This window comes from Furipterus horrens, unplaced genomic scaffold, assembly GCF_987537825.1.
Source record: "Furipterus horrens unplaced genomic scaffold, mFurHor1.1.pri manual_scaffold_11, whole genome shotgun sequence".
Classification (NCBI taxonomy): Eukaryota; Metazoa; Chordata; class Mammalia; order Chiroptera; family Furipteridae; genus Furipterus; species Furipterus horrens.
The window spans coordinates 19,294,543-19,315,282 of record NW_028327181.1 but is presented as its reverse complement, the minus strand read 5'-3'; the positions used below and the strand labels follow the sequence as shown (position 1 = coordinate 19,315,282).

The 20,740-nt window shown below is 47.7% G+C and overlaps 1 protein-coding gene across 7 annotated transcripts in view; it reads left to right on the top strand.

Moving 5' to 3' along the window:
* MED15 (mediator complex subunit 15) overlaps positions 1 to 20,740 on the top strand; it is a 51,503-nt gene that overhangs the window by 10,841 nt on the left and 19,922 nt on the right. For 5 of the 7 annotated variants that reach the window (XM_090291947.1, XM_090291948.1, XM_090291945.1 and 2 more), the window contains exons 2-5: positions 5,563 to 5,650; positions 12,017 to 12,068; positions 13,729 to 13,758; positions 15,299 to 15,511. In XM_090291947.1, coding sequence (XP_090148073.1) covers positions 5,563 to 5,650; positions 12,017 to 12,068; positions 13,729 to 13,758; positions 15,299 to 15,511 — 383 coding nt within the window. The remainder of the gene's footprint in view (positions 1 to 5,562; positions 5,651 to 12,016; positions 12,069 to 13,728; positions 13,759 to 15,298; positions 15,512 to 20,740) is intronic. The other 2 variants (XM_090291946.1, XM_090291951.1) reach the window with 2 other exon arrangements.

Sequence of the window (20,740 nt, the reverse complement as noted above, 5' to 3'; positions counted from 1 at the left end):
TTTGAGGCTTGGTTTACCCCTGGCTGCCACACTAATTTTCAGGTTCTGCACATCATGCTTCATTAAAATACATCGCATTAACTACTCCTTGTGTTATAAATAGCCAGGTTTCTTTTTGTTTGTTTTAGAGAGAGAGAGAGACAGAGAAGCATCGCTTTGTTGTTCCACTGATTTATGTATTCATTGGTTGATTCTTGTATGTGCCCTGAATGGGGATCAAACCTGCAACCTTGGCGTATCAGGACGATGGCTCTAACCAACTGAGCTACATGACCAGGGCTCAAATAGCCTTTTTTTTTTTTTTTTCTGACACTGATTACTGCCTGCTGAATACAGAGGTGGATGCCATAGTCTCTTCTCTCAAGGTGCTCACAGGACAGTGGGACGACAGACAGGAAATCAGCAGTTCCCACAGAGGAGGCGCCATGGGTGTGGTTGGAGTGATCACCATGAAGTGGAGAGCGAGGGTACCCAAGTGCGAGCATGGTCAGGAGGCCCGGCACACAGGGCTGGTGGCGTAGTTGGGCAGTGTATGAGACAGCAGGGCCCTGGGGTATCGAGCAGAGTGGGTGAGGGAGCAGATTTCTCAGTGATGACTGCCTGCCTTGAGGCAGGCACGGACGTAGTCTGAGTGGCTCCCCACGCTCACTGCCATTCATGTGGCTTGGGGAGCTGGCAGAGGTGGCAGGGTGGGAATGGGGCCTGGAGACAGGGCTGTCTGGAGGGATCATCACAAGTGCAGTGAGAGATGGGGTGAAGATTTGAACTTTAGGGGATAGAGGTCAGAACTGGAATTGAAGAGGGGGTTCCCAGGTTTCCTTTTTGGGTGATTGGTGGGCACAAGATTGCAGAGTGTTTTCTTGGTGAGTTGCTGCCTTCTGCTCTGGCCGGATCTGGGCAGTAAGGGCCTCCTCCAGTTCCTGGAGGGAGAGCTCACAGGGCCTGTATGGTGGATCAGGTCCTCCCTCAGCAGGCTCTGGTCTAAACAGAACCCTGACTGGGCAGGCAGGTATAGCTGTGGTAACTAGGAGGAAGCTCGGCGGAGGGAGCTGGTGGAGCCCAGGTCGCAGCAAGAGGCTGTGTGCTCTGAGCTGCTGTCAGTCCTCCATCCATTTTCTTGGAGGGCTGGTCAGGCCCCAGCAGCAGCCCTTCTGTTACGGTGCTAATGCCTCCCTGGCAGCTTTGGGTTTGGCGGTGGCTGCTTTGGTGTTGGAACTGTGGCAGGATGGCCATTTATGGTCTGCCCTTGTGAGTTGACCCCAGTTTTGTGACCCACTCCAGCTAGGTGGCACAAACCTGGGGTTTGCTTGTGTGGGGCAGAGCTCACCGTGACATGTTGGTTCTTTTCCGTTGTGTCTCTGAGTCTGTAACCTCCACTCCGCTCTATGTTTGGGGTCCTCTCCTTGTTGTATGGTAGTCGGCCTTTGTTTAGGGACAGTCTCTGGAAGGGGTTTGTTTTCTGGAGGTGGAGGGTGAGGAGTGGCCCTTCGGGTTCAGCTGCTCCAGCAGGCCTTCTGGGACAGCAGCAGAGCCCACCGCGGGGAGAATGGAGGGGGCTTTGGCAAGCAGCAGGTTCTGCCCCTGTGCAGGGTGGCTGCCTGCGTGGGACCGGGTCCCGACGACAGCCTCATACAGTGGACATATTAGTCCTGAGTGCAAAGGAGGAACACCACACCTAAGCATGAGTATGAAACGCAGTGTGGCATGCAGTTAGAACCCACATGTGGACGGATGCCTCAGACAAAAGGCTGAGACGACTGAATAGGAAAGGACAGGGAGCATGTTGGAGCATGATCTGCAGACTCGAAATAGGAGCAAAAACATTTTTAAAAACATGGCTTGCAGACCTGAAAACAGGGCTCAGAGCGCCTGTTTATTCTTCAGCCAACAGACATGCTGCATGCAGCAGTGGAAGGGACAAATGCATGACATGGGCATGGTGCTGCCTCGCAGGCTCTGGTGCCTGGCCAAGGAGCAGCCTTCCTCCTTGGCTCTGTACTGGTGCAATTCCTTTCAGGGCTCACAGTCAGAACTGGACATTTATCCCAGTTCTGTTTCCTGTTGTTAAGGTGTGTGTTCCAGCTTGTCAAGATATGCCTGTTTCTGCCCTGGCAGGTGGCTCAGTTGTTTGGAGCATTGTCCCGTACACCCCCGTACACCAAAAGGTTGCGGTTCAATTCCCAGTCAGGGCACATACCTAGGTTGCAGGTTCAATTCTTGGTCAGGGAACATACCTAGGTTGTGGGTTCGATCCCTGGTGGGCACCGATGGGAGTCAATTGATCGATCTTTCTCTCTCACACCAATGTTCCTCTCTCTCTCTCTCTGTCTTCTTCCTTCCCTCCCTCCCTTCTTCTCTCTAAGGATATCCTCAAGTGAGGATTAAAAATTTAAAAAAAAAAGAAGAAGACATGACTGTTTCTGGCCTCCGGTGTTGTTGACGCTCCTCAGGCTCTGAGTCACTAACAGCTGGTGCCAGTGCCATCCATGTGGTCCTGACCAGGACGGGATAGGGTTCCTCCAGCAGATCCCCTGGTATCTGGTGCCTCTGGGCCTGGTGAGGTCCCTACCTCTCCTAAAGGCTATTAGAGTAAACCAGTGTCTGTGTCTAATCTTTGTGGATGTGCCAGGTGTCTTTGCTATGGCCAAGATATACATTGTCTGTCCCTGACTGGTGTGGCTCAGTGGGTTGGGCATCATCCCTTGAACTGAAAGGTCATTGGTATGATTCCCAGTCAGGGCACATGCCTGGGATGCTGGCCAGGTCCCTGGTTGGGGATGTGAGAGAGGCAACCAATTGATGTTTCTCTCCTCTCTTTCTTCCTCTCTTCCCCTCTAAAAATAAATAAATTGAATCTTTTTTTTAAAAGATGCACTGTGTCTGTGGGGCCTGTAAGTCTGATGACCCCATAAAAGATGGTCTGCCAGCAGCTCAGGAGGACAGCTTTTAGCCATCCAGGAGCCTGGTTAAGCCCTTGGGGATAGCTGCTCTTGGGCAAAGAGCCCATCTGTGTAACAGTCTCATCTTCAGAGGTCTCAGCGCCCCTTTCTTCCTCTCTGTTCTTCATGCTGTGGCTCCTGGCTCCACCTTCTACCCATAGGCTCTCCACTCCCCACCCATCAGCCTCCAGGCTCTCCTGCTGACCAGCAAGTGCCCTCTTGCCATGTCCACTGCTCTGCATCACCCTGTTGGTCCCTGGCTCTGTGGCAAGGTTTGCCTCACACTGTTGTTGGAAGGTGGCAAGGGGAACAGGCACTCTCCTGGGTGGCACAGGTGAGGCATCCTTCTTTTTTTTTTTACCCCACAGTTTTAAAAAGATTTTTAAAATTTATTTTTAGAGAGAGGGGTAGGGAGGGAGAAAGAGAAGGAGAGAAACTTCAGTGTGTGGTTGCCTCTCGCAAGCCCTCAACTGGGGACCTGGCCTGCAACCCAGGCATGTGCCCTGACTGGGGATCGAACCAATGACCCCCTTTGGTTCTCAGGTCAGCACTCAATCCACTGAGCCACACCAGCCAGGGAGGTGACACACCCTTCTGAAGTCAGGTCTTCTCAGTCACTTCTCTTGTCAGAAGTGCTCAGTGACTTAGGGCCTACCAGGTGACATTTCTCGATGTCCATGTGTAGAGTACCTGCCTCAGGCGGGTGCTGAGTCCTCCTGGCCTGCCAGCCTCACTGCCCTAGGAGCAGGATCTTGAGTTTTCTCTCTGCATCATTCCTCTCACCTCTCTTTTGTGGTTCTGGTCATATATCCCCTGTGCGTGCATTTGCTCCACCTTAGATGCTTTGCCAGCAGGAACCTGTTGCTGCCTCCTGGGCAGGCTTGAGGAAGCAGACAGGACAGGGACCCTAAACTCATGTGTGTTGAATGAGTTATCCAGCGGTGTAGTGGATCAGTGTTGTTTTATTTTTCTTTATACATTAATGCAGAATTGTCCATCTCTTAGCATTTAGCCTCCTTTCTGGGATTTCTTTAAGAATCACAAATCTGATCCTACTGCCCCATGTACATACTAATTCAGTAGTCTGGGTTTTTTTGTTCGGAATGGTCAGGAAGCTTTCTAGCACCAGCTGGACTGGGCTTGTTTAATTCAGCAGAGCTCTGACTTGTTTGTTCATTCGTTTACCAGCAGTCCCAGTGCTGGGGAGATAGGCAGGGAGACCTGTCCTTCAGGGAAGAAAACAGTCTGTGAGCAGAGGGGCCAGGCCTCGGGACCCAAGCCTGAGATGTTCCTTCCTTTCTAACAAATGCACATATGTTCTTATATCTCTGTGTGTGTGTGTATGTGTGTGTTGTATGTGTGTATGTGGGTGCTACCCTTCAAAGGGAGCTCAGGCTTAGCTAATGTGCATGGCTGTATCCCAGCAGAGCATTAACATGATGAAAATGTGTGATAGGATTTCGTCTTTTATTATATATATATTGGTAAATGTGCTTTTGTTTTTGTCATGTATGTGGTCTGCCTCCTCCTGTCCTCAGCTAGAAGCTGTTGAAGTTGGGGCTTATGTCCTGGGTGCCATCTGGAGAACCTGCACATCCCTGCTTTGCCTTGGGAGGGACTGGGAGATGTCTTGTCAGAGAAGGAGAGTGGAGCTGGGACTCCACTACTCTTAATTCCAAGAATTGGGTGGGGACCTAGGCCATTCAGAGAGCAGGAAATAGAGACTGGCTGGCCACTCAGCCTTCTAACGTGTACTCGATTTTGTGAGTTATCCCTGGGCCCTGGCCCCTCTGCCCTTCGTGCCCGTGGTGGCTGTCTTGCTTCGTGGTGCATACCTTTCCTGTTCCTTACTTCTTTTTTTTTTTTTTTTTTTTTTTAACTCTTGGCACTGTTTATTCTCTAAACTGAGCAAATTGCATCTGCTTATCAAAGATCACTCGCTCTTTTTCCAAAGGCATCCTGAAAATGCAGTCACATTCTCCAGGACACTGAGGAATTTATGGTTCTTCGGTCTCTCCACCCATTCAGAAAATATTGATGTATCATCCCTTTAATGAGGGGTGTGCAAATCCGTCTGCTTTCAGATGTTCAAAAAGAGAAAAATTGCTCAGGAAAAAAACCTGAAAATTTTTTTTCACTGAAACTAGTGAAGGAAACGTGTAGTAAATTGGAAAAAACCCTTGTTGTGATCGCCTGTAAGGGAGGAGATTGGTTTGGTTCTGCAATGAAAAGAATATTTCACTGTCCCACCGCAGCAGTAATGGCCCTTCTACCCTTCGTTCACTTCCAGGCACTGGAATAGTGCTGTTTGGCAGTGGTCCTTAATTAGGTCTGTCCGTTTGTTTCTTCCCAGACAGCAAGCTCTCTTTTCGGTCTCCATGGCTCCCAGGACTCTCCTGTTCCTTACTTCTTGTGGCCCTGCCCGCTTACTCCCTTGCTCAGCCACCTTTCATTGCTCTGCTGAGTACCTCTCCTTTGTTGCTTCTGGACCTCAGCAAGGCTGTCGTGCTGGGGACAGACCCCTTCCGCCCAGGGGCAGTTGCTGGGCAGGGCCTTCTGGCCAGGAACCCTGCAGGAGCAGACTCATAAGTGTGTCAACATCTCTTCTTTTTTTGTCTTTCAGCGAGGATGCCATGAGAAAAGCTGGTGTGGCCCATAGTAAATCCAGCAAGGAAATGGAGAGCCATGTATTCCTGAAGGCCAAGACCCGGGTAAGACCCTGGTGGGCGGTGCCCATGGCAGAGACTCAGGAAAGGGAGGGTGTGGTGCAGACTCTGGAGGCTCCTCTGCCTCGGGAGTCGGGATAGGGTGGCTGCTCACTGACTGGTCATAGGCACTATCAGCTTTGCCAGCAGCAAAGACTCTGTGGGTCTTCCCTTGTATCCATGGTGTAGGTACAGGAGGTTACTGGGTGGACTCACAGGATGCCGGCTCAGTATCTGACCCGGACCTCACTACAAGCATCCTCCATTCGTGGTTAGCACCCATGAATCCTGTAGGGCATTCACTAGGCCCCAGCTGCTCCTATGGAAGGAATGAGTGCTCTGAGTAAGAAGTGGCTCTTGCCTCAGCGTCAGTCCTACCAGGGGGTCTTCACCTAAGCCCCACAGGGCCCTGACATGTTGACCCAGGAGAGTTCCGGTCCCCTTTTGTTAAGTGATGAAGGTGGTGCTAGTGGAGATTGAGGTCTTGATCAAGGAACCAGGCATAGGAAAATCAATGGTGGAGTAGCTGGGGAGGATTTCCAAGGAGTGAGCACTCATCCTGGGCTGACCGCCTCCTTCCATACGTGTACTTTCCCTGGGACAGAGCTGTTTTAGTGGAAATGAAGCAAAAATGGCACAAAGAAGCAAGGCTGCTTGTCTTAGGCCACGCAGCTTATGCAAGGTGGGATTAACGCCTGGGGCTTTGTTCTGCACCACACCCTGCCCTGTCCTTCTACTGGGTTGGCCAAAAACTTTGTTTTGTTTATCCTATAAAATAAAAGACACGTTTTTCATTTTCACCAATAACTTTATTGATTTGGATATTTTGAGTATGTTAGCTATGTCACACTATTGGCTTCTAGTGGGCAGAGGCCAGGGGCGCTGCTAACCATCTTCTAATGCATAAGACAGCCCCACAGCAAAGAATTATTTGGCCATACTGTCAATAGTACCTAGAAAGTTGGCAAACTGCACATTTGATCAATCACAGCACCTTTTCCACACGCTGCACAAATCATTTTTTGTGTTCCAGTTGCGTTTTTACCTTTCTTGAAATAATAAAGCATAGTATGCAGAAAATGTTGCTTATTTTCTTCCATCTTCAGTATGAAAATGACTGCACAAAAATTTACCAATTTTGATTTTTTTTTTTTTTAATGCATACTGATATGACAGCTGTCACAATACAATCTGTCAAAATTGTTTCTAATGAAGTTAAAGATACGGGAAAAACTAAAGGAACTTTTTGGCCAACCCAAATCTGCCCTCTGATACATTGGGTGTGCTCTGAGCACCTTGTGCCTGAGTGAGGTGTTGGAGCGTTAAGATGTGCTTATGTGTCACAGATTTAAAGCAGATGTTATTTATGGCCCTTGATTGGATACTGGTTTAGATAAACCAACAGGCAAGACACCTAGAGGTCAACTGGGGAGATTTGAGCGTGGCCTGAATGTTGAGATGAGGTGAACGTTTTGTGAAATGGGAAGGTGCCGATTAGGAAAGGCGGGTTCCAGAACAGAAACCGCCTATACAGATTGGTCTTAAAGGTCAGAGCTCATGAGTGTGTGTTTGTGAGCACATGTAAGTGCAAGGGAGGGCTCTGTGCCCTGGGCATATATGATAAGCATTTTTTTTTCCTTTCCTGTAACAACTTTATTGAGATCTACTTCATATACTGTACAATTTACCCATTTAAATAGTGTACAATTCAGTGGTCTTTAGGATATTCACAGAGTTGTTCTATCACCACAATCTAAATTTTAAAACATTTTCTAAGAGAAACTCCGTATCCATTCTGTTTCTCTCCATTTTCCCTCGCCCCTTAGCCCTAAGCAACCACTTATCAATGTTTATTGTTGCTATGGATTAGACTTTTTTGAACTTTTCATATACATGCAATCATACAGTGTATGTTTTTGTGACTGACTTCTTTCACTTAGCATATTTTCAAGGCTCATTCTTAAATCATGTTGTAGCTAGGATGTACTTTATTCCTTTCAATTGCCAAGTAATATGTTATTGTATGGATATGCCATATTCTATGTACTCATCAGTTGATGGACATTTGGATTGTTACCACATTTTGGCTATTATGAATAATGCTGCTCTCGACATTTGTGTACAGTTTTTTATTTTTTTTCTCTTGGGTATATACCTAGAAGTGGAATTGCTGAATCATGTGGTAATTATGTTTAACCTTTTGAGAAACTGCTTTGTTTTTCAAAGCAGCTTTGTCATTTTACGTTTACATCAACAGCGTTTGAGTTTACAATTTCTCCATTTTTCATCAATACTTGTTATTGTCTGTCTTTTTTATTATAGTGATCACAATGAGTGTAAAGGTGTATCTAATTGTGGTTTTGATTTGCATTTCTCTGGTGACTAATGATATGGAGCATCTTTTCATGAGCTATTGGCCATTTGTGTATTTTCTTTAAAAATTTTTTTTTAAAGACTGTATTTATTTTATTTTTAGAGAGAGGAGAAGGGAGAAAGAAAGAGAGAGAAACATCAATGTGTGGTTGTCTCTTGCACACCCACAACTGGGAACCCAGCCCGTAACCTAGGCATGTGCCCTGACTGGGAACCAAATCAGTGACCCTTTGGTTCGCAGGCCAGCACTCAGTCCTTTGAGCCACACCAGCCAGGGCTGTATATTTTCTTTGGAGACATGTTTTATCAAATCCTTTGACCATTTTAAAATTGGGTTCTTGGATTTTTTATTGTTAGACTGTTAGAGCTCTTGATGTATTTTGGATAGAGTCTCTTATTAGATATGTGATTTGCAAATATTGGGGGATGGGATGTTGTTTTTATTATTTTTGTTAGTTTGTATTATAATTAAAAGAACTTTTATGAGGGCTTACTGAGCTGTGTCAGCTTTTGAAATGCTGAACACAAGTTGAGTATTGTTTGTTATATATTGTTTCATACGAAACTACCCCCAAACCTGGTGGCCTAAAGCAGTGACTCATTTCTTTCGATTCTGTGGGTCAGGAATTGGGACAGTTGGAATTGCTTGTCTGACATTCTACTGGTCTCACTTGTGACCTCTCATGTAGCTGTATCAGCTGGTGGCTGTGCAGGGACAAGTGGTCCATAAGGTTTTAACTCCTGTGTCTGCACGTTGGTTTTCCCTCCACATAGTGCCTCCAGCAGCATAGCCTGGGCTTCTTACTGCATGGCACCTGGCTTCCAAGGAGTAGGGAGTGGAAACTGCCTGTCCTCAGAAGTCCTAGAACATTGCATGGATCCAGCAGAGGCTCTAAGGCCAGTGCAGATTCAGGGGAGTGGGACTCACCTCCCCCTCTCTGTGTGAGTTGGTGGCATGTGTGTACAGAGGCCAGTGATTGTCAGTGGCCTTCTTGGAGACTGGCTACCCCAGAGACTCACAGCAGCTGGGGAATAAGCCTGATATCCCAAAGTGAGTATGTGGCAGGCAACGGTTCCCTCACTGTCCAGCCTTTGCCTTTCTGCAGCCCACAACACTAGACCGTAGCAATTTCAGTCCCACGTCCTTTGTTTAAGCTGGTTCTATTGTAAATCCCTAACTCCAAGAAGAGGCCCTGTTTGGAGAGAGAGGTTTATAAGAGGTGTTGGAAATCTCCTGTCTTTTTTACAGAGACAAACATACCTCTTAGGCACCGTTGTCTGGTGCCCAACTTTTTACTACTGCTCAAGGTCCTCATGGAGCTGCACACCAGTTAGTGCGGCGCTTCATCACAGGTGGGAATTGGGAGGACTCTCCAGGGTGGCACCTGGCCTGCTTGTTACCTTCTCTCCCACCTGCGGTCCCATTAGAATGACTGTGAAACAATTTAAAAGGTGGGACCCCTGAGCTGGGAAGAGGATGGGGAAGAGTGATTTCTCTGTTTTTTTGGACTTCAGGAGGGGCTGGGAGGTGGAGAAGGTCATAGAAAAGGGGCTGACCTAACCTTGGAACTCTGGCGAGCTCGTGAGTGTCCATTCTGAAGGAAAATGAGGTGCTAATGGGCTGCCTAGTGTATACCCCAGGACAAGGAAAACCTTGAGTGTACTTGTCTTAAAGAATTCACCAAATTGCCTGGTGTGGGCTCATTCTTCCAGTGTGGATGTTACCAACCCAAGGGAAAGCCCTCTCCACGTCTCACTGGCTGGCTGGAGGTCTAATGGCCAGACCCCATTTGTTCCCTCTAAAGTGATGTCCCCTTGCAAGGCCCTTTTCTGTGTGCTCCACCTGTATGAGCCCACTTGCCCTCACATCAGCCCTGTGGAGCAGCTACAGCAAACCTGTAGAGAGGTGCAGTTTCAGATGCTGGGGTCTCCAGTGGAAAGGAGTGCTTGCAGCAGACCTGTGGCACTCGACCCCAGTGGTTCCTGAGTGACCCAGCCTTTGCTAGAATTTTGGAGACTGGTTTAACTGGTAAGAAAGCCCCTTGGCAACGGTGTGACTTAACCGTGTCCTGTGCCATTGCTCCTGTCACGTGGTTACATCCCTTCTTCCCTTACTCCCCCTCAGGTCTCCTCACACTGGTCTGGTCCCAAGAGCCTCCACTCTACCAGTGGAGCAGCCTCAGGCAGGAGCAGATTGTGTTGGTGTCCCTGCTCTGGACCAGGGAATGGCACTGGGACTGCTGCGTGGTGGCATCTGCCCACCTGGCTCTGAGCCCTCACTCCTGGTTCTAAGTGAAGGGCTTTGGGGACATGCCCCATGAGCCCCATATTCTGTATCTTGTGTTTTAGTAGAAATATCTGGTTGCTTTTTAAACCTGCTTCCTCTTGTTTTACGTTTTATGGAAGAGGAAAAAAACTTCACAAATTCTTTAAAGGCATTGCCCATCTAAAAGATGGCTCAAGGCCCTGCCACGATATTGATCTGGCAAGCTCCCAGCCTTGTCACCTCATACTTGGCCACCTTTTTCCTGAGCTTCCTTTAGAACCCCCACCCCCACCTTCCTTGCTACTCACTCACCAAACTGCTGTCCTTCAAGAAGCAGCCTCAGCAGGTGGTCTGAATGCAGAAGGCCTGACACCAGTGACCCCTTTACTCCTATTTCATTGTCTTTCCTACTAGAAGTTGGTGGGGGCAGTCAGACATTGGTGGTGTTGACAACCTCCTGAGTGTCCCTTTGCTGCAGCAGAGCGCCATTCTCCCTCTTTCTGTACCTGCATCCTTGGGTGTGCTTACCCCAGCTCTGCCTTCCCCTGGGCCTTTCTCCCTCTCGGTTTCCTCTGTTGATCCCCCTGGCTGAAAAGAGTGAGGGGGTGAAGTTCGGAGATAGATGAGGAAGAGTAAAGATTTAGAAAGTGTACTTATAGTTTTACATTCATCTGAAACCACTTCTGTTTTATTTTCCTTCCCGGAGGTATTCCTATGACAGAGGTTCACTGTGTGTCCCTGGGCTCATAGGCGTGTGTCCCGGGGCAGTTCTGCCACAGGTGCTGTGGCTGGGTCCCGGGCATCGTCTCACCAGTCTGCTGTCACGTGGACCCTCACCATCAGTGACTTAGGAGGAGAATCATGTGAGCAGAGCAGAGTGAAGGCATTTTTTGCCCTTTTGGGGCTGCCTTGATGGAAGGATGGGCATTTTAAGGAGGGGAAGGATGTTCGGCTCTTGTGAAATAAGATTTTAACTCAGACATCACTTTGTTGCCTCCAGGACAAACTCACAGTACTGATTTCCTCAGAACACCCGGGAGTGAGTGTCCTTGGTTGCAAAGAGCACAATTGGTGGAAGGCAGGCCCTGCCGGGCAGTTTCAGAAACACAGCAGCTGGGACAAAGAGGGCCCTCAGCCTGCCACCCTTGAGTGACCCTGTGTCCTCTCCCTTGCCTGTGCAGTAAATTCGGATAAGCACACATCTCCAAAAGCACAGCCAGGGGCGCACATCCAGATTTGCATGGAAGTGTGACGTCAGCAGTGAAAAGGCAAGAGGCTGGGTATTAAAAACGAAAGTACTTCGATACAAATAATGCAAAGACAAAAACAACCCGCCCGTGACTACGTCTGACATGCCTTGGGACCTTAGAACAGCCCCTCATCCCCACTGGACCTACTGTCCCCTCTGTGAAAAGAGGGGTGCTTGAGCTAGAGCTCGGCCCTCTCAGTTAAGTGTTTACGGCAGGGAGGAAGGAGCAGCAGTTTGAAGTCTCTTGGTACCCGGCTTGTTTTTCCGTTTCTCTGTGCCTTTTGTTGGCCTCCGGTAGCTGAGCCCTGACAGCTTCTCTCCGGGAGCCAGATTCCAGAGGAGCCCCGGCTGGGCAGAGCGCGCTGTTTGTGTGAGTGGGCCTGCGCCCGGCAGCCTTTCAGGAAGGGCCCTCAGCTTGGTGGGAAGGGGCAGCACATGGCTTCACTTCATCTTGGATTAAACTGCTTCCTTTTTCTATTTTTAGGACGAGTACCTTTCTCTCGTGGCCAGGCTAATTATCCATTTTCGAGATATTCGTAAGTACAATTTTACATTTCTGGTTGTGATGGCTGTTAGAGGCTGGCCGTGTCGTGTGGTGGAGACTTACTTGGCTACAGTGCCTAATTCAGAATGTCTGTAAAAATGCCTGCTTTCTGGAAAGTTCTTCATGGCTTTGCATTTGATTCCATATTTCCCATACCCCCCCCACCCCCCAGCCTCAGCTTGAAAAATGCTGATTTGGGCATAATGGAAATGTTAGCCTCAAAGTGGTTTAAACTGGATTGCTGTTTTTGCTTGTCCATTTAATCTCCTTTTTATAAAGGTCTGTTGCTTTTATTTCTAGGCAGTTCTAAAGCAGTATACCCCAGAACATAAAATCCTTTCCCTAATAGGTGGTTTTATTGACACACGGGGGCCTGACCTAAGTGTGTGTTCTTGTCAGGCGTCTGAGGCCAGCTTCTTCAGTCCTGCCTCTAGCTCCTTGCCGTGGTGAGGGACACCCAGGTCCTGCTGTGGCCCTGTCAGCCAGGCCTAGCAGTAGCCATGGCTCTTCTGAAGTGAATGTCATTGCATCCCAAGGTCAGGGTCCCGGTGGTCTTCGGTGGAGACAGTGTTTCTGGATGGCTGCAACCTCTGAAGGAAACAGGCTGGTGGGGCGCGCTGTGGCTTCAGCCAAGGGCGCCTCCTGTCTGCCTGCAGTTGTGTTACCATGGGAGATGGGCTCCAGACGCAGCCTGTCCTTGGAGTGTGCACTGGGCAGGCCCAGTTGCTGCTTCCCCAGTTGTAGAGGCACCTGCAGATTCATTGTCAGTAGTCCTGGGCTAACTGAGAACCCCAGAGCCTCTGTGTGGCCACTAGGTTTAGCTTCTTTCCACACTAACTTTTTACCAGGACCCCCAGCCAGGTGAACTTCACTTGATTTCATTTTCTTGCTGTGTTTGGGAAGGTCCTGTGGAGTATGGAACAAGAAGAGGTGGAAGTAGGAGGCTGGGGAATGAGCAGCCAGGATGAACTGCCCTGGTTTGTCCTGGGAATGGACTCTGCTTGTTGGGGCTGGGCTGGCCTGTTTAGGAGGTGGTCCTGACATGTTGGCGCATACAGCCCTGTGGACTAGAGGGTCCACAGCCATCTCACTGGTTCCTCACAAGAGGGTGGAACTGGTGCAGTAGTTTCCCACTGGACACTAGGGCCAGCTCCATCTGGCTTCCAGCCTGCCTAAGTTTCCCCTAGAAAATGGAGATGCTGCCTCACCAGCATAGGCTGAAAATGGAGGTATCGTGTTCTCGGCACCATTCTGGGCCCATCATGAATCCCTATAGCTTTCCTGTGTGTTGCTCAGGGCATGAGCTGAGACTGTGGGCCTGGGAAGGAAGCAGAGCTAGCGTAGGCCCAGAGTGAGTGGGCCTCTGCCTGGGAACTGTTCTCTGGGGCCCCAGGTTGACCATGGGGCAGCTCTGCACCCTCTTCCCCCAGGCCTCCTTGTGCATCAGCGCTGCCAGGAGTGGCACACACGTATACACGTGCATGTTCATGCACACACACACACTGAAGCTCGGAGGTATGTTTTATCTAGTTTCTAGGCAGGGTCAGCTTAGTTTTAGCAAGTGACCTCTGGGCAAATGCCTGTAAAAGTGACTTACTTTGGAAATATGTGGTTATATAAAACTTTGTTTACTTTTTTTTTTTTAAATATAGATAACAAGAAATCTCAAGCTTCTGTCAGTGGTAAGAATTTTTCCTTTTTGAATTCAATTTTTTCCCAACCTTGGATCTGAGGCAGCAGGCATAAGATTGTGGATGCCATGTGTGCCTGGGGTTAAGTTATTACTAGAGGACAAAGTTCACAGAGAGAAGACCTCTGGCTGGTCATGAGATTGTAGAACTGCGCACCACACCCCCATCCTTCCTCCTCCTGTGCCCATGAGATGATGCTGCCCCATCATATTTCATTTAAATAAGGTTTTCACCCAACAGAAAGGATTATAAAAACTCACATAGTTATTGAGACATCTAAAATTTTGAGCTCTCTGGAAGAGAACTATTCTGGAATATTCAATATAACAGCATATAGTAGGTCTTAAGAAAGAATTATCTTTCTTAAGTTACAAAGTTTCTTTGTTAGTTAAAAATTATCATTTTTAATTTTTTAATTTCAAGGCTTCATCACACATAAGGGAGACCCTATTTGATGATTCAGCCTTGGTTTCACTGACCAAGCTGTGAGTGAAGGAGTTCGGATGTGAGATGGCCAGCTAAACCCCAGCCTGTCAGGAAGGGAGCCGTGCTGTCTGTCTTCCCGCAGGCTGTAGAGCTATGAGTGCCAAACGCCCATGCTTGCCTCAGCTGAGCTCCCTGCACCTGCCGTGTGAGCCCAACCTCCCCTCAGGGTCTCTGTATGGATAGTGATTCTCAGCCAGCCTGAGCCAGGTGGATCAGCGTGCATGGCCAGGAGGATGGCTGGGCTCTTGGCATTGGAGCGAGGGTCCTTGGGCACCCAGTTCTGCAGCAAGGTACCCAGGCCAGGCCACACCTCTCTAGAGCTGGCTGTTTGCCATGAGCCTGTGCTCACGAGAGCATCAGGTTCCTTGTCCCGATTCAGCATTGATCACTGAACTGAGTCTGCAGACCTGGTGGGCTTGGCAAATGTCATAGTGCTCCTTGGTACTCTGTGGACCTCTACCTCATGCATTAGCTTGTTCTGCTATGGTGGCCCTGGACACGGGAGTGTGTCCTGAGAACTGTTCCTCAGTGGGGGTTCTGCAGATGAGCAGAGGTGGCCTTCTGGTGTGAAAGGAGACATGTAATCTCCCTCGAAAACATCTGCCTGCCTGCCTCCTCCACCCCCTGCCCCTGCTCCATGTTCTTGTTTACTTGGAGAAGGACCTTTGTGTGCTCACCCAGCAGGGAGGGTTGTACAGCCAGGAGGGGTGGGGGCCGCCATCCTCCCTGGAGGGCAAGTCTCTCCCTCAATGTTAAGACCCTGGTACAAGCCAGACTAGGAGTATGGGACATGCTCCCTGCGCAGAAGAGCTCTAGAAGCAGTAAAAACACACAAGTCATGCTGTCCCCTGGGTCCTGTCCCCTGGGGTATATGACAGGCAGTTTGGGAGGCTTCCAGGACTCTGGCCTCTCACCAGTTGGGACTTTGAGGGAGTTGAGCCTGGAGGCAGCAGGAAGTGTATGCTCCACGAGGTTGCACAGCCTTCAGAGCGTCGCCTGATTCAGTGGGCGCTTCCCTGAGACGTTGTGCCTTGTGTTCCCACAGACCCCATGAATGCACTACAGAGCCTGACTGGCGGACCCACTCCAGGAGCAGCCGGCATTGGCATGCCTTCTCGGGGCCCAGGACAGTCCCTAGGCGGGATGGGAGGCCTTGGTGCCATGGGTCAGGCGATGCCCCTCTCTGGGCAGCCGCCCCCCGGCACCTCAGGGATGACCCCCCACGGCATGGCGGTTGTGTCTACGGCACCCCCACAGAGTGAGTACTGCGCTTCTTGGAGAACCTGCTGCTTTCTTTGGAGGCTGCGTGCATTTTATTCCTTTGTTTAAGATGGTATCCTGAAAATCACGGAGAAGTGCCAGGAAGTTCTGTCTTTTTCTTTGTTGGTATGGAGAGAAAAATCTCTAAGCCTTCTGTGGGCTAGCAGAAGAGATAAGTGACACTGAGGCCCTCTTCCTACCCCTGGGTGGAAGTGGAGGACTTGGAGGACATGGGAGTGGCCTAGGGCTCCATCCAAGGGGTTGTCATTTTGTAGCTGTAATGGAAACAGTTATATCTCAGAGTGTTCTCGGCCATGAAGAAGTGCTGTTAGCACCCCTCAATCCCGGGACTGCCCCAATCTCAGGAGCCTCTTTGCACTTCTCTGCAGTACAAGGCCCCTTGTCTTCTGCATTCAGCTGCCCCTTCTAGAAGCTGGACTACAGTGCAGCCTCCCTCTTCTTTCCAGGACCCGTCTTGATGGACCTTTGATTCTCATAAACATTTATTCAGTACTCTGAATTTACTTCAGGACTACAAAGTCTTCAGTCCTTTTTCCCCCTTGTAGAACTTTTTATTTTTGAAATACTTTGAGTCACAGGAAATTGCAGAACACCACAGAGTTCCCATGTGCCCTTCACCCAGCTTCCCCAATGATAATATCTTAATGCGTCATCAAAACTGAGAAATGAACGTGGGGGCAATATTATCAACTCAGGCAGACTATTCAGATGTCACCAGTTTTTACATGCATTCTTGTGCATGCACTTATACGTGAGTAGTTCTATGAGATTTTATCGTATGTGGACTTGAGTAGCCATCACCACAGTCAGCATGCAGAACTGTTACATCACCACCAATAATCACACCTGCCCCCAACCCTGAGCCCTGGCAGTCGCCGATCTGTTCTCTGTCTCTATAATTGTGTCACTTTGCCAGTGTTATATCAGTGGCATCATACAATGTCTGACATTATGACATTGGTTTTTTCACTCAGCATAATACCCTTGAGGATCTCCAAGTTGCATCAATAATTCGTTTCTGTTTGTTGCTGAGTAGCATTCCATGGACTGAGTGTACCAACTTTACTTATCTCTTCACCTTGGAAGAACATTTGGGTTGTTTCTAGTTTGAGACTGTTAGAGATACGAAGCTGCTGTGAATACTCGTGTACGGGTGGTGGTGTTTTGATGTATTTTTATCATGTATTCCTCATAGTAACCCTATGAAGAGGACAGTGTCACTGCCTCTGCTTTGCCCATAAGGTAGTGTGGCCTAGAGCTGAGGTCGAACCCAGGCTGCCTGACCCTGAGCACCCTGTATTAGCATTGCCTTGCTCTTCTCAGATGCCACGTGTGTCCTCATTCCTACCTACTCCTGCACTGGAACCTTCCATTCCCAGCCATCCCCTTCCTCTTCAGGTCTTCATTCTCTTCTTTTTACTGATGTCTTGCAGTCAGACTCAGCTCTTCACTCGGTTCTTCATCTTGAGCTCCTTTGTCCCCTTTTGTCTTATCAGCACACCTGACACACGTACAAGGTAGCTTATGGAAGAATGTACAGGAGAGGTGTCGGCCCTGACTCCTTTTTACATTATACTCTGGTATGCTGGTTGAATTTATTCTATCACAAACTTATATTTTATAATAAGAAATAGTTTTTCCCTGGCTGGTGTGGCTCAGTAGATTCAGTGCCGGCCTGCAAACCGAAAGTTGCTGGTTCAATTCCCAGTTAGGGCACATCGCCGGGTTGTGGGTCAGGTCCCCAGTTGGGGGTGCATGAGAGGCAACCCATCGATGTAGCTCTCACAAATTTCTCTCCCTCCTTTCACCTCTCTCTCCCTCCCTTCCCCTCTCTCTAAAGTAAATAAATGAAACTCTTTAAAAAAAAGAAACAGCTTTAAAATGTATGAGTTTAGAATGTTCCCATGATTTGTCTTGCAGTCTCATACCTAAGACTTTGTTAGTTCAGTGGCAAAAGCTTTGGTATCCTGCCTGTACCCTCCCCAGTCTGACCTTGACTCACATCCTGTTTTCAGCTTGGGAGGAACTGGTCTCCTGGGTGGCACTAGAGGAAGGTTGAAATGGGTTCTCTACTTTCATGCTCTGCTGCTCCCTCCCTCAGAGACCTTCCTCCCTGCCTTTGACCTCTTGCCTGCCTAATCTACCTGAAATAGGTGTCATGGCCCAATAGGCTTTTGCTATCCCTTTCTAACATGTTTTCCAGATCCCACTGCAGGCCTTAATCCAGTGCCCCCAGAGAGCAGGACCTTAGTCAGAGGTTTTGCTAGGGCTCTCAAAGGGCAGTCCAGGGTGCGCTGTGATAGCCTCCAAGTGGCCCAGGTTAGTCATAGGAAACAGACGCTGACTATAGATGAGGCCGTGGGCTTGGGTACAGGTTTGGAGTGAAACTTACTTCTCTGTACATTTTTGTTCCTCAATGACTTTTATATCGTGTGTGTAAAACTGACTTTAAAACAATAAGTACTATTTCTGGCTGTTTGACAGACTGGGTGCTGAGGAGCCCTCCTTCTTCTGGATAACTAGACCCTGGGTAGGCTGCATTTTGGATTGCTGGGCTCACAGAAGGTAGGGGACGCTCTTTGCCTTGCTGTGCCTTGGCCCACTGCAAAGGTGGGGGAAAGCAAGCCTGGGATCCCTCCATCCAGCAGGACTTGTGCTGAGGCCCTTGGCATCCCTAGCTCCCCCAGAAGCAAGGGCAAATTGGAGGAGAATACTCCCAAGATTAGGACTGTGGGAATTGTAGTTAAGGTCAAGGACTGAGCACACCAACATCAGCAGGCATGAAAGGAAGCAAAGACACCATGAGGAGGAACAGAAACAACAGATGTGGAAATTCCCAGGGACCACACACATAGCAATTGTTAGATATGGGCTTGGCATGCTTAAACAAATAAAAGATGGACTTCCAAGTGAGCAAGCACTGTGATACTATCTGGAGTGACCAATCAGATTTGAAAAGGAACCAAATGGAACTTGTAGAAATTAAGGCAAAAAAATTACTGAAAGAAGAAAGTATGGATGAATAAACAGTGGATTAGATATAGCTGAAGAAAGGCCCTGGCTGGTGTGGCTTAGTTGGTTGGAGTGTTGTCCTATAAACTGAAGGTCGCAGGTTCAATTCCTGGTCAGGGCACACATCTAGGTTGCAGGTTTGGTCCCCTAGTCCCCTGTCGGGGTGCGTACGGGAGGCAACTGATCGATGTTTCTCTCACATCAATGTTTCTCTCTCTCTCTCCCTCTCCCTCTCTCCCCCTTCTTCTCTCTCTGGAATTTAAAAAAAAAGTAAAAAGGATATAGCTGAAGAAAGAATTTGTGAACTAGAAGCTAAAGAAATTACATAGAAAGTAGCCCAGAGAAGAGGACATGGAAAATAGGAGGGTAAGAAATGTAGAGGATAAAACCAGAAAGTCTGACTAGTGTCTAATAAAAGGACCAATGGAGAGGATGGAAGCACAGCTGTATGTGAGGAGACAATTTCTTGGAAAAGCTCAACACACCCACACAGGTTAAATAAGGCATCCATGCCTTAATGTGTTGTGAGAAGCAGAATACCAAGGACCAGAGAATATTTTAGAAACAGCCAGTTTCTGTAAGGAGCAAGAAGTGGCCTCAGCAGATTCAGTGGTGGCGTCAGTAAGGTCGTAGGAGGTAGTTAGACTGCTGAGAGCAGAGCTGCCAACCACAGTTGTGTGCCGGTAACACTCCCCCAAGGAACTGGGGGGAGCAAAGACACTTTTAGATAAATAAAGCCTGAGAGACCTTCACTAAAAGGTTAATGACGTAGTCTTAGTAGCTCATCATTTCCTCTTACCTCTCAGACTATCCTTCCCAAGATGCCAGGTGTAAGATGGGAGAAGAATGTTTTTCATCTAAAGCAGTAAATGTGTGTAAATATAAACCGGTGATTCCCAGTGGTTTTGCACCCCACGGGACATTTGGCAGTGTCTGGAGACCTTTTTGATATCACAGCTGTGGGAGTGCTCTTGGCATCCCGTGGGTAGAGGCCAGAGACGCTGCTAAATGTCTTACATGCACAGGACAGCCCCCCATAACATAGGATTGTCTGGCACAAAATTAAGTAAGGACAAGGTTGAGAACAGTTGGTGTAAACAAAAATTACCTCTGTAAAATAATGCTCAGAGCTAACCTCCATATGGACCTGCTACACTCCAAGCACTATTTTGAGTGTTTTACCTGTAATATTTATTATTAATATGTGGGATAGGTACTGTTGTCTCTTTTCTGCAACTGAGGACACTGAGGCATAGAGCAGTGACAGTTGCGATTTGAATTAGGATGGTCTGGGCTAGAGGCTGTACCCCATTATTCTATTGTGCCTTTTACTATAAGTCTGCTGTGTGGGTGTAAGAAGATAAACAGGGACCAAATTAAATGGAAAGCAGAGGGTGGAATATATCAAGCAAATCAGGTCTACAAAACCTACTTTAAAAAAAATAGAGAGGATTCTCAGGTCCTTGTATTTGGGAAAGAGATTAAAAATATGCCCAAACTTTATAGGTTATTAACCTAAATATACATGAAAAAATTGAAAAAGTATTGCTAAAACAATAAACGTAGTTTGTAAATTCTGAACCAATAGGGACACATGGAATAAGAGAAAAAAAACAAAAATCCAAACAACACAAAGTTCAATCCAACCATTAAGCAGAAATACAATTTATAAAAGAAGAAAAACTTGTCAGTTTTACCTTAATAAAGCTGAAAAGCAAAAAAGGGAAAAGATGGTTAGAAAAGGGAAAACAAATACAAAAAAATTGAAATATAAATAATCACAATAAATGTGAATAAACTTCCTGCTAGAAGACAGGAAATATGATATTGGATGTAAATAAAAGGAAAAATACAGCTATATAATTTTTATAAGGAACACACCTAAAATATAAGCTGAAAAAAAAGGTTTGAAAAGAAAGATCTATTAGGCATTACCTCTCTTGGTTATTGATAATTATATTAGGCAGACAAAAGATAAATTTAGAGAATTGCAAGCCTCAGCAATTTCAAAGTGTTACCGCTATATACAAAATATTTTCTGACTGTCAAACGGAGAAATCTGTAACAAAAAGATAAATTAAAAAATTCTTCCACCTGTCAGAATGGTTAAAATAAACAGTGACAACACCAAATACTGGCAAAGATGTGAAGAAACGGGATCACTCAGACATTGCAGGTGGGAATGTAAAATGGT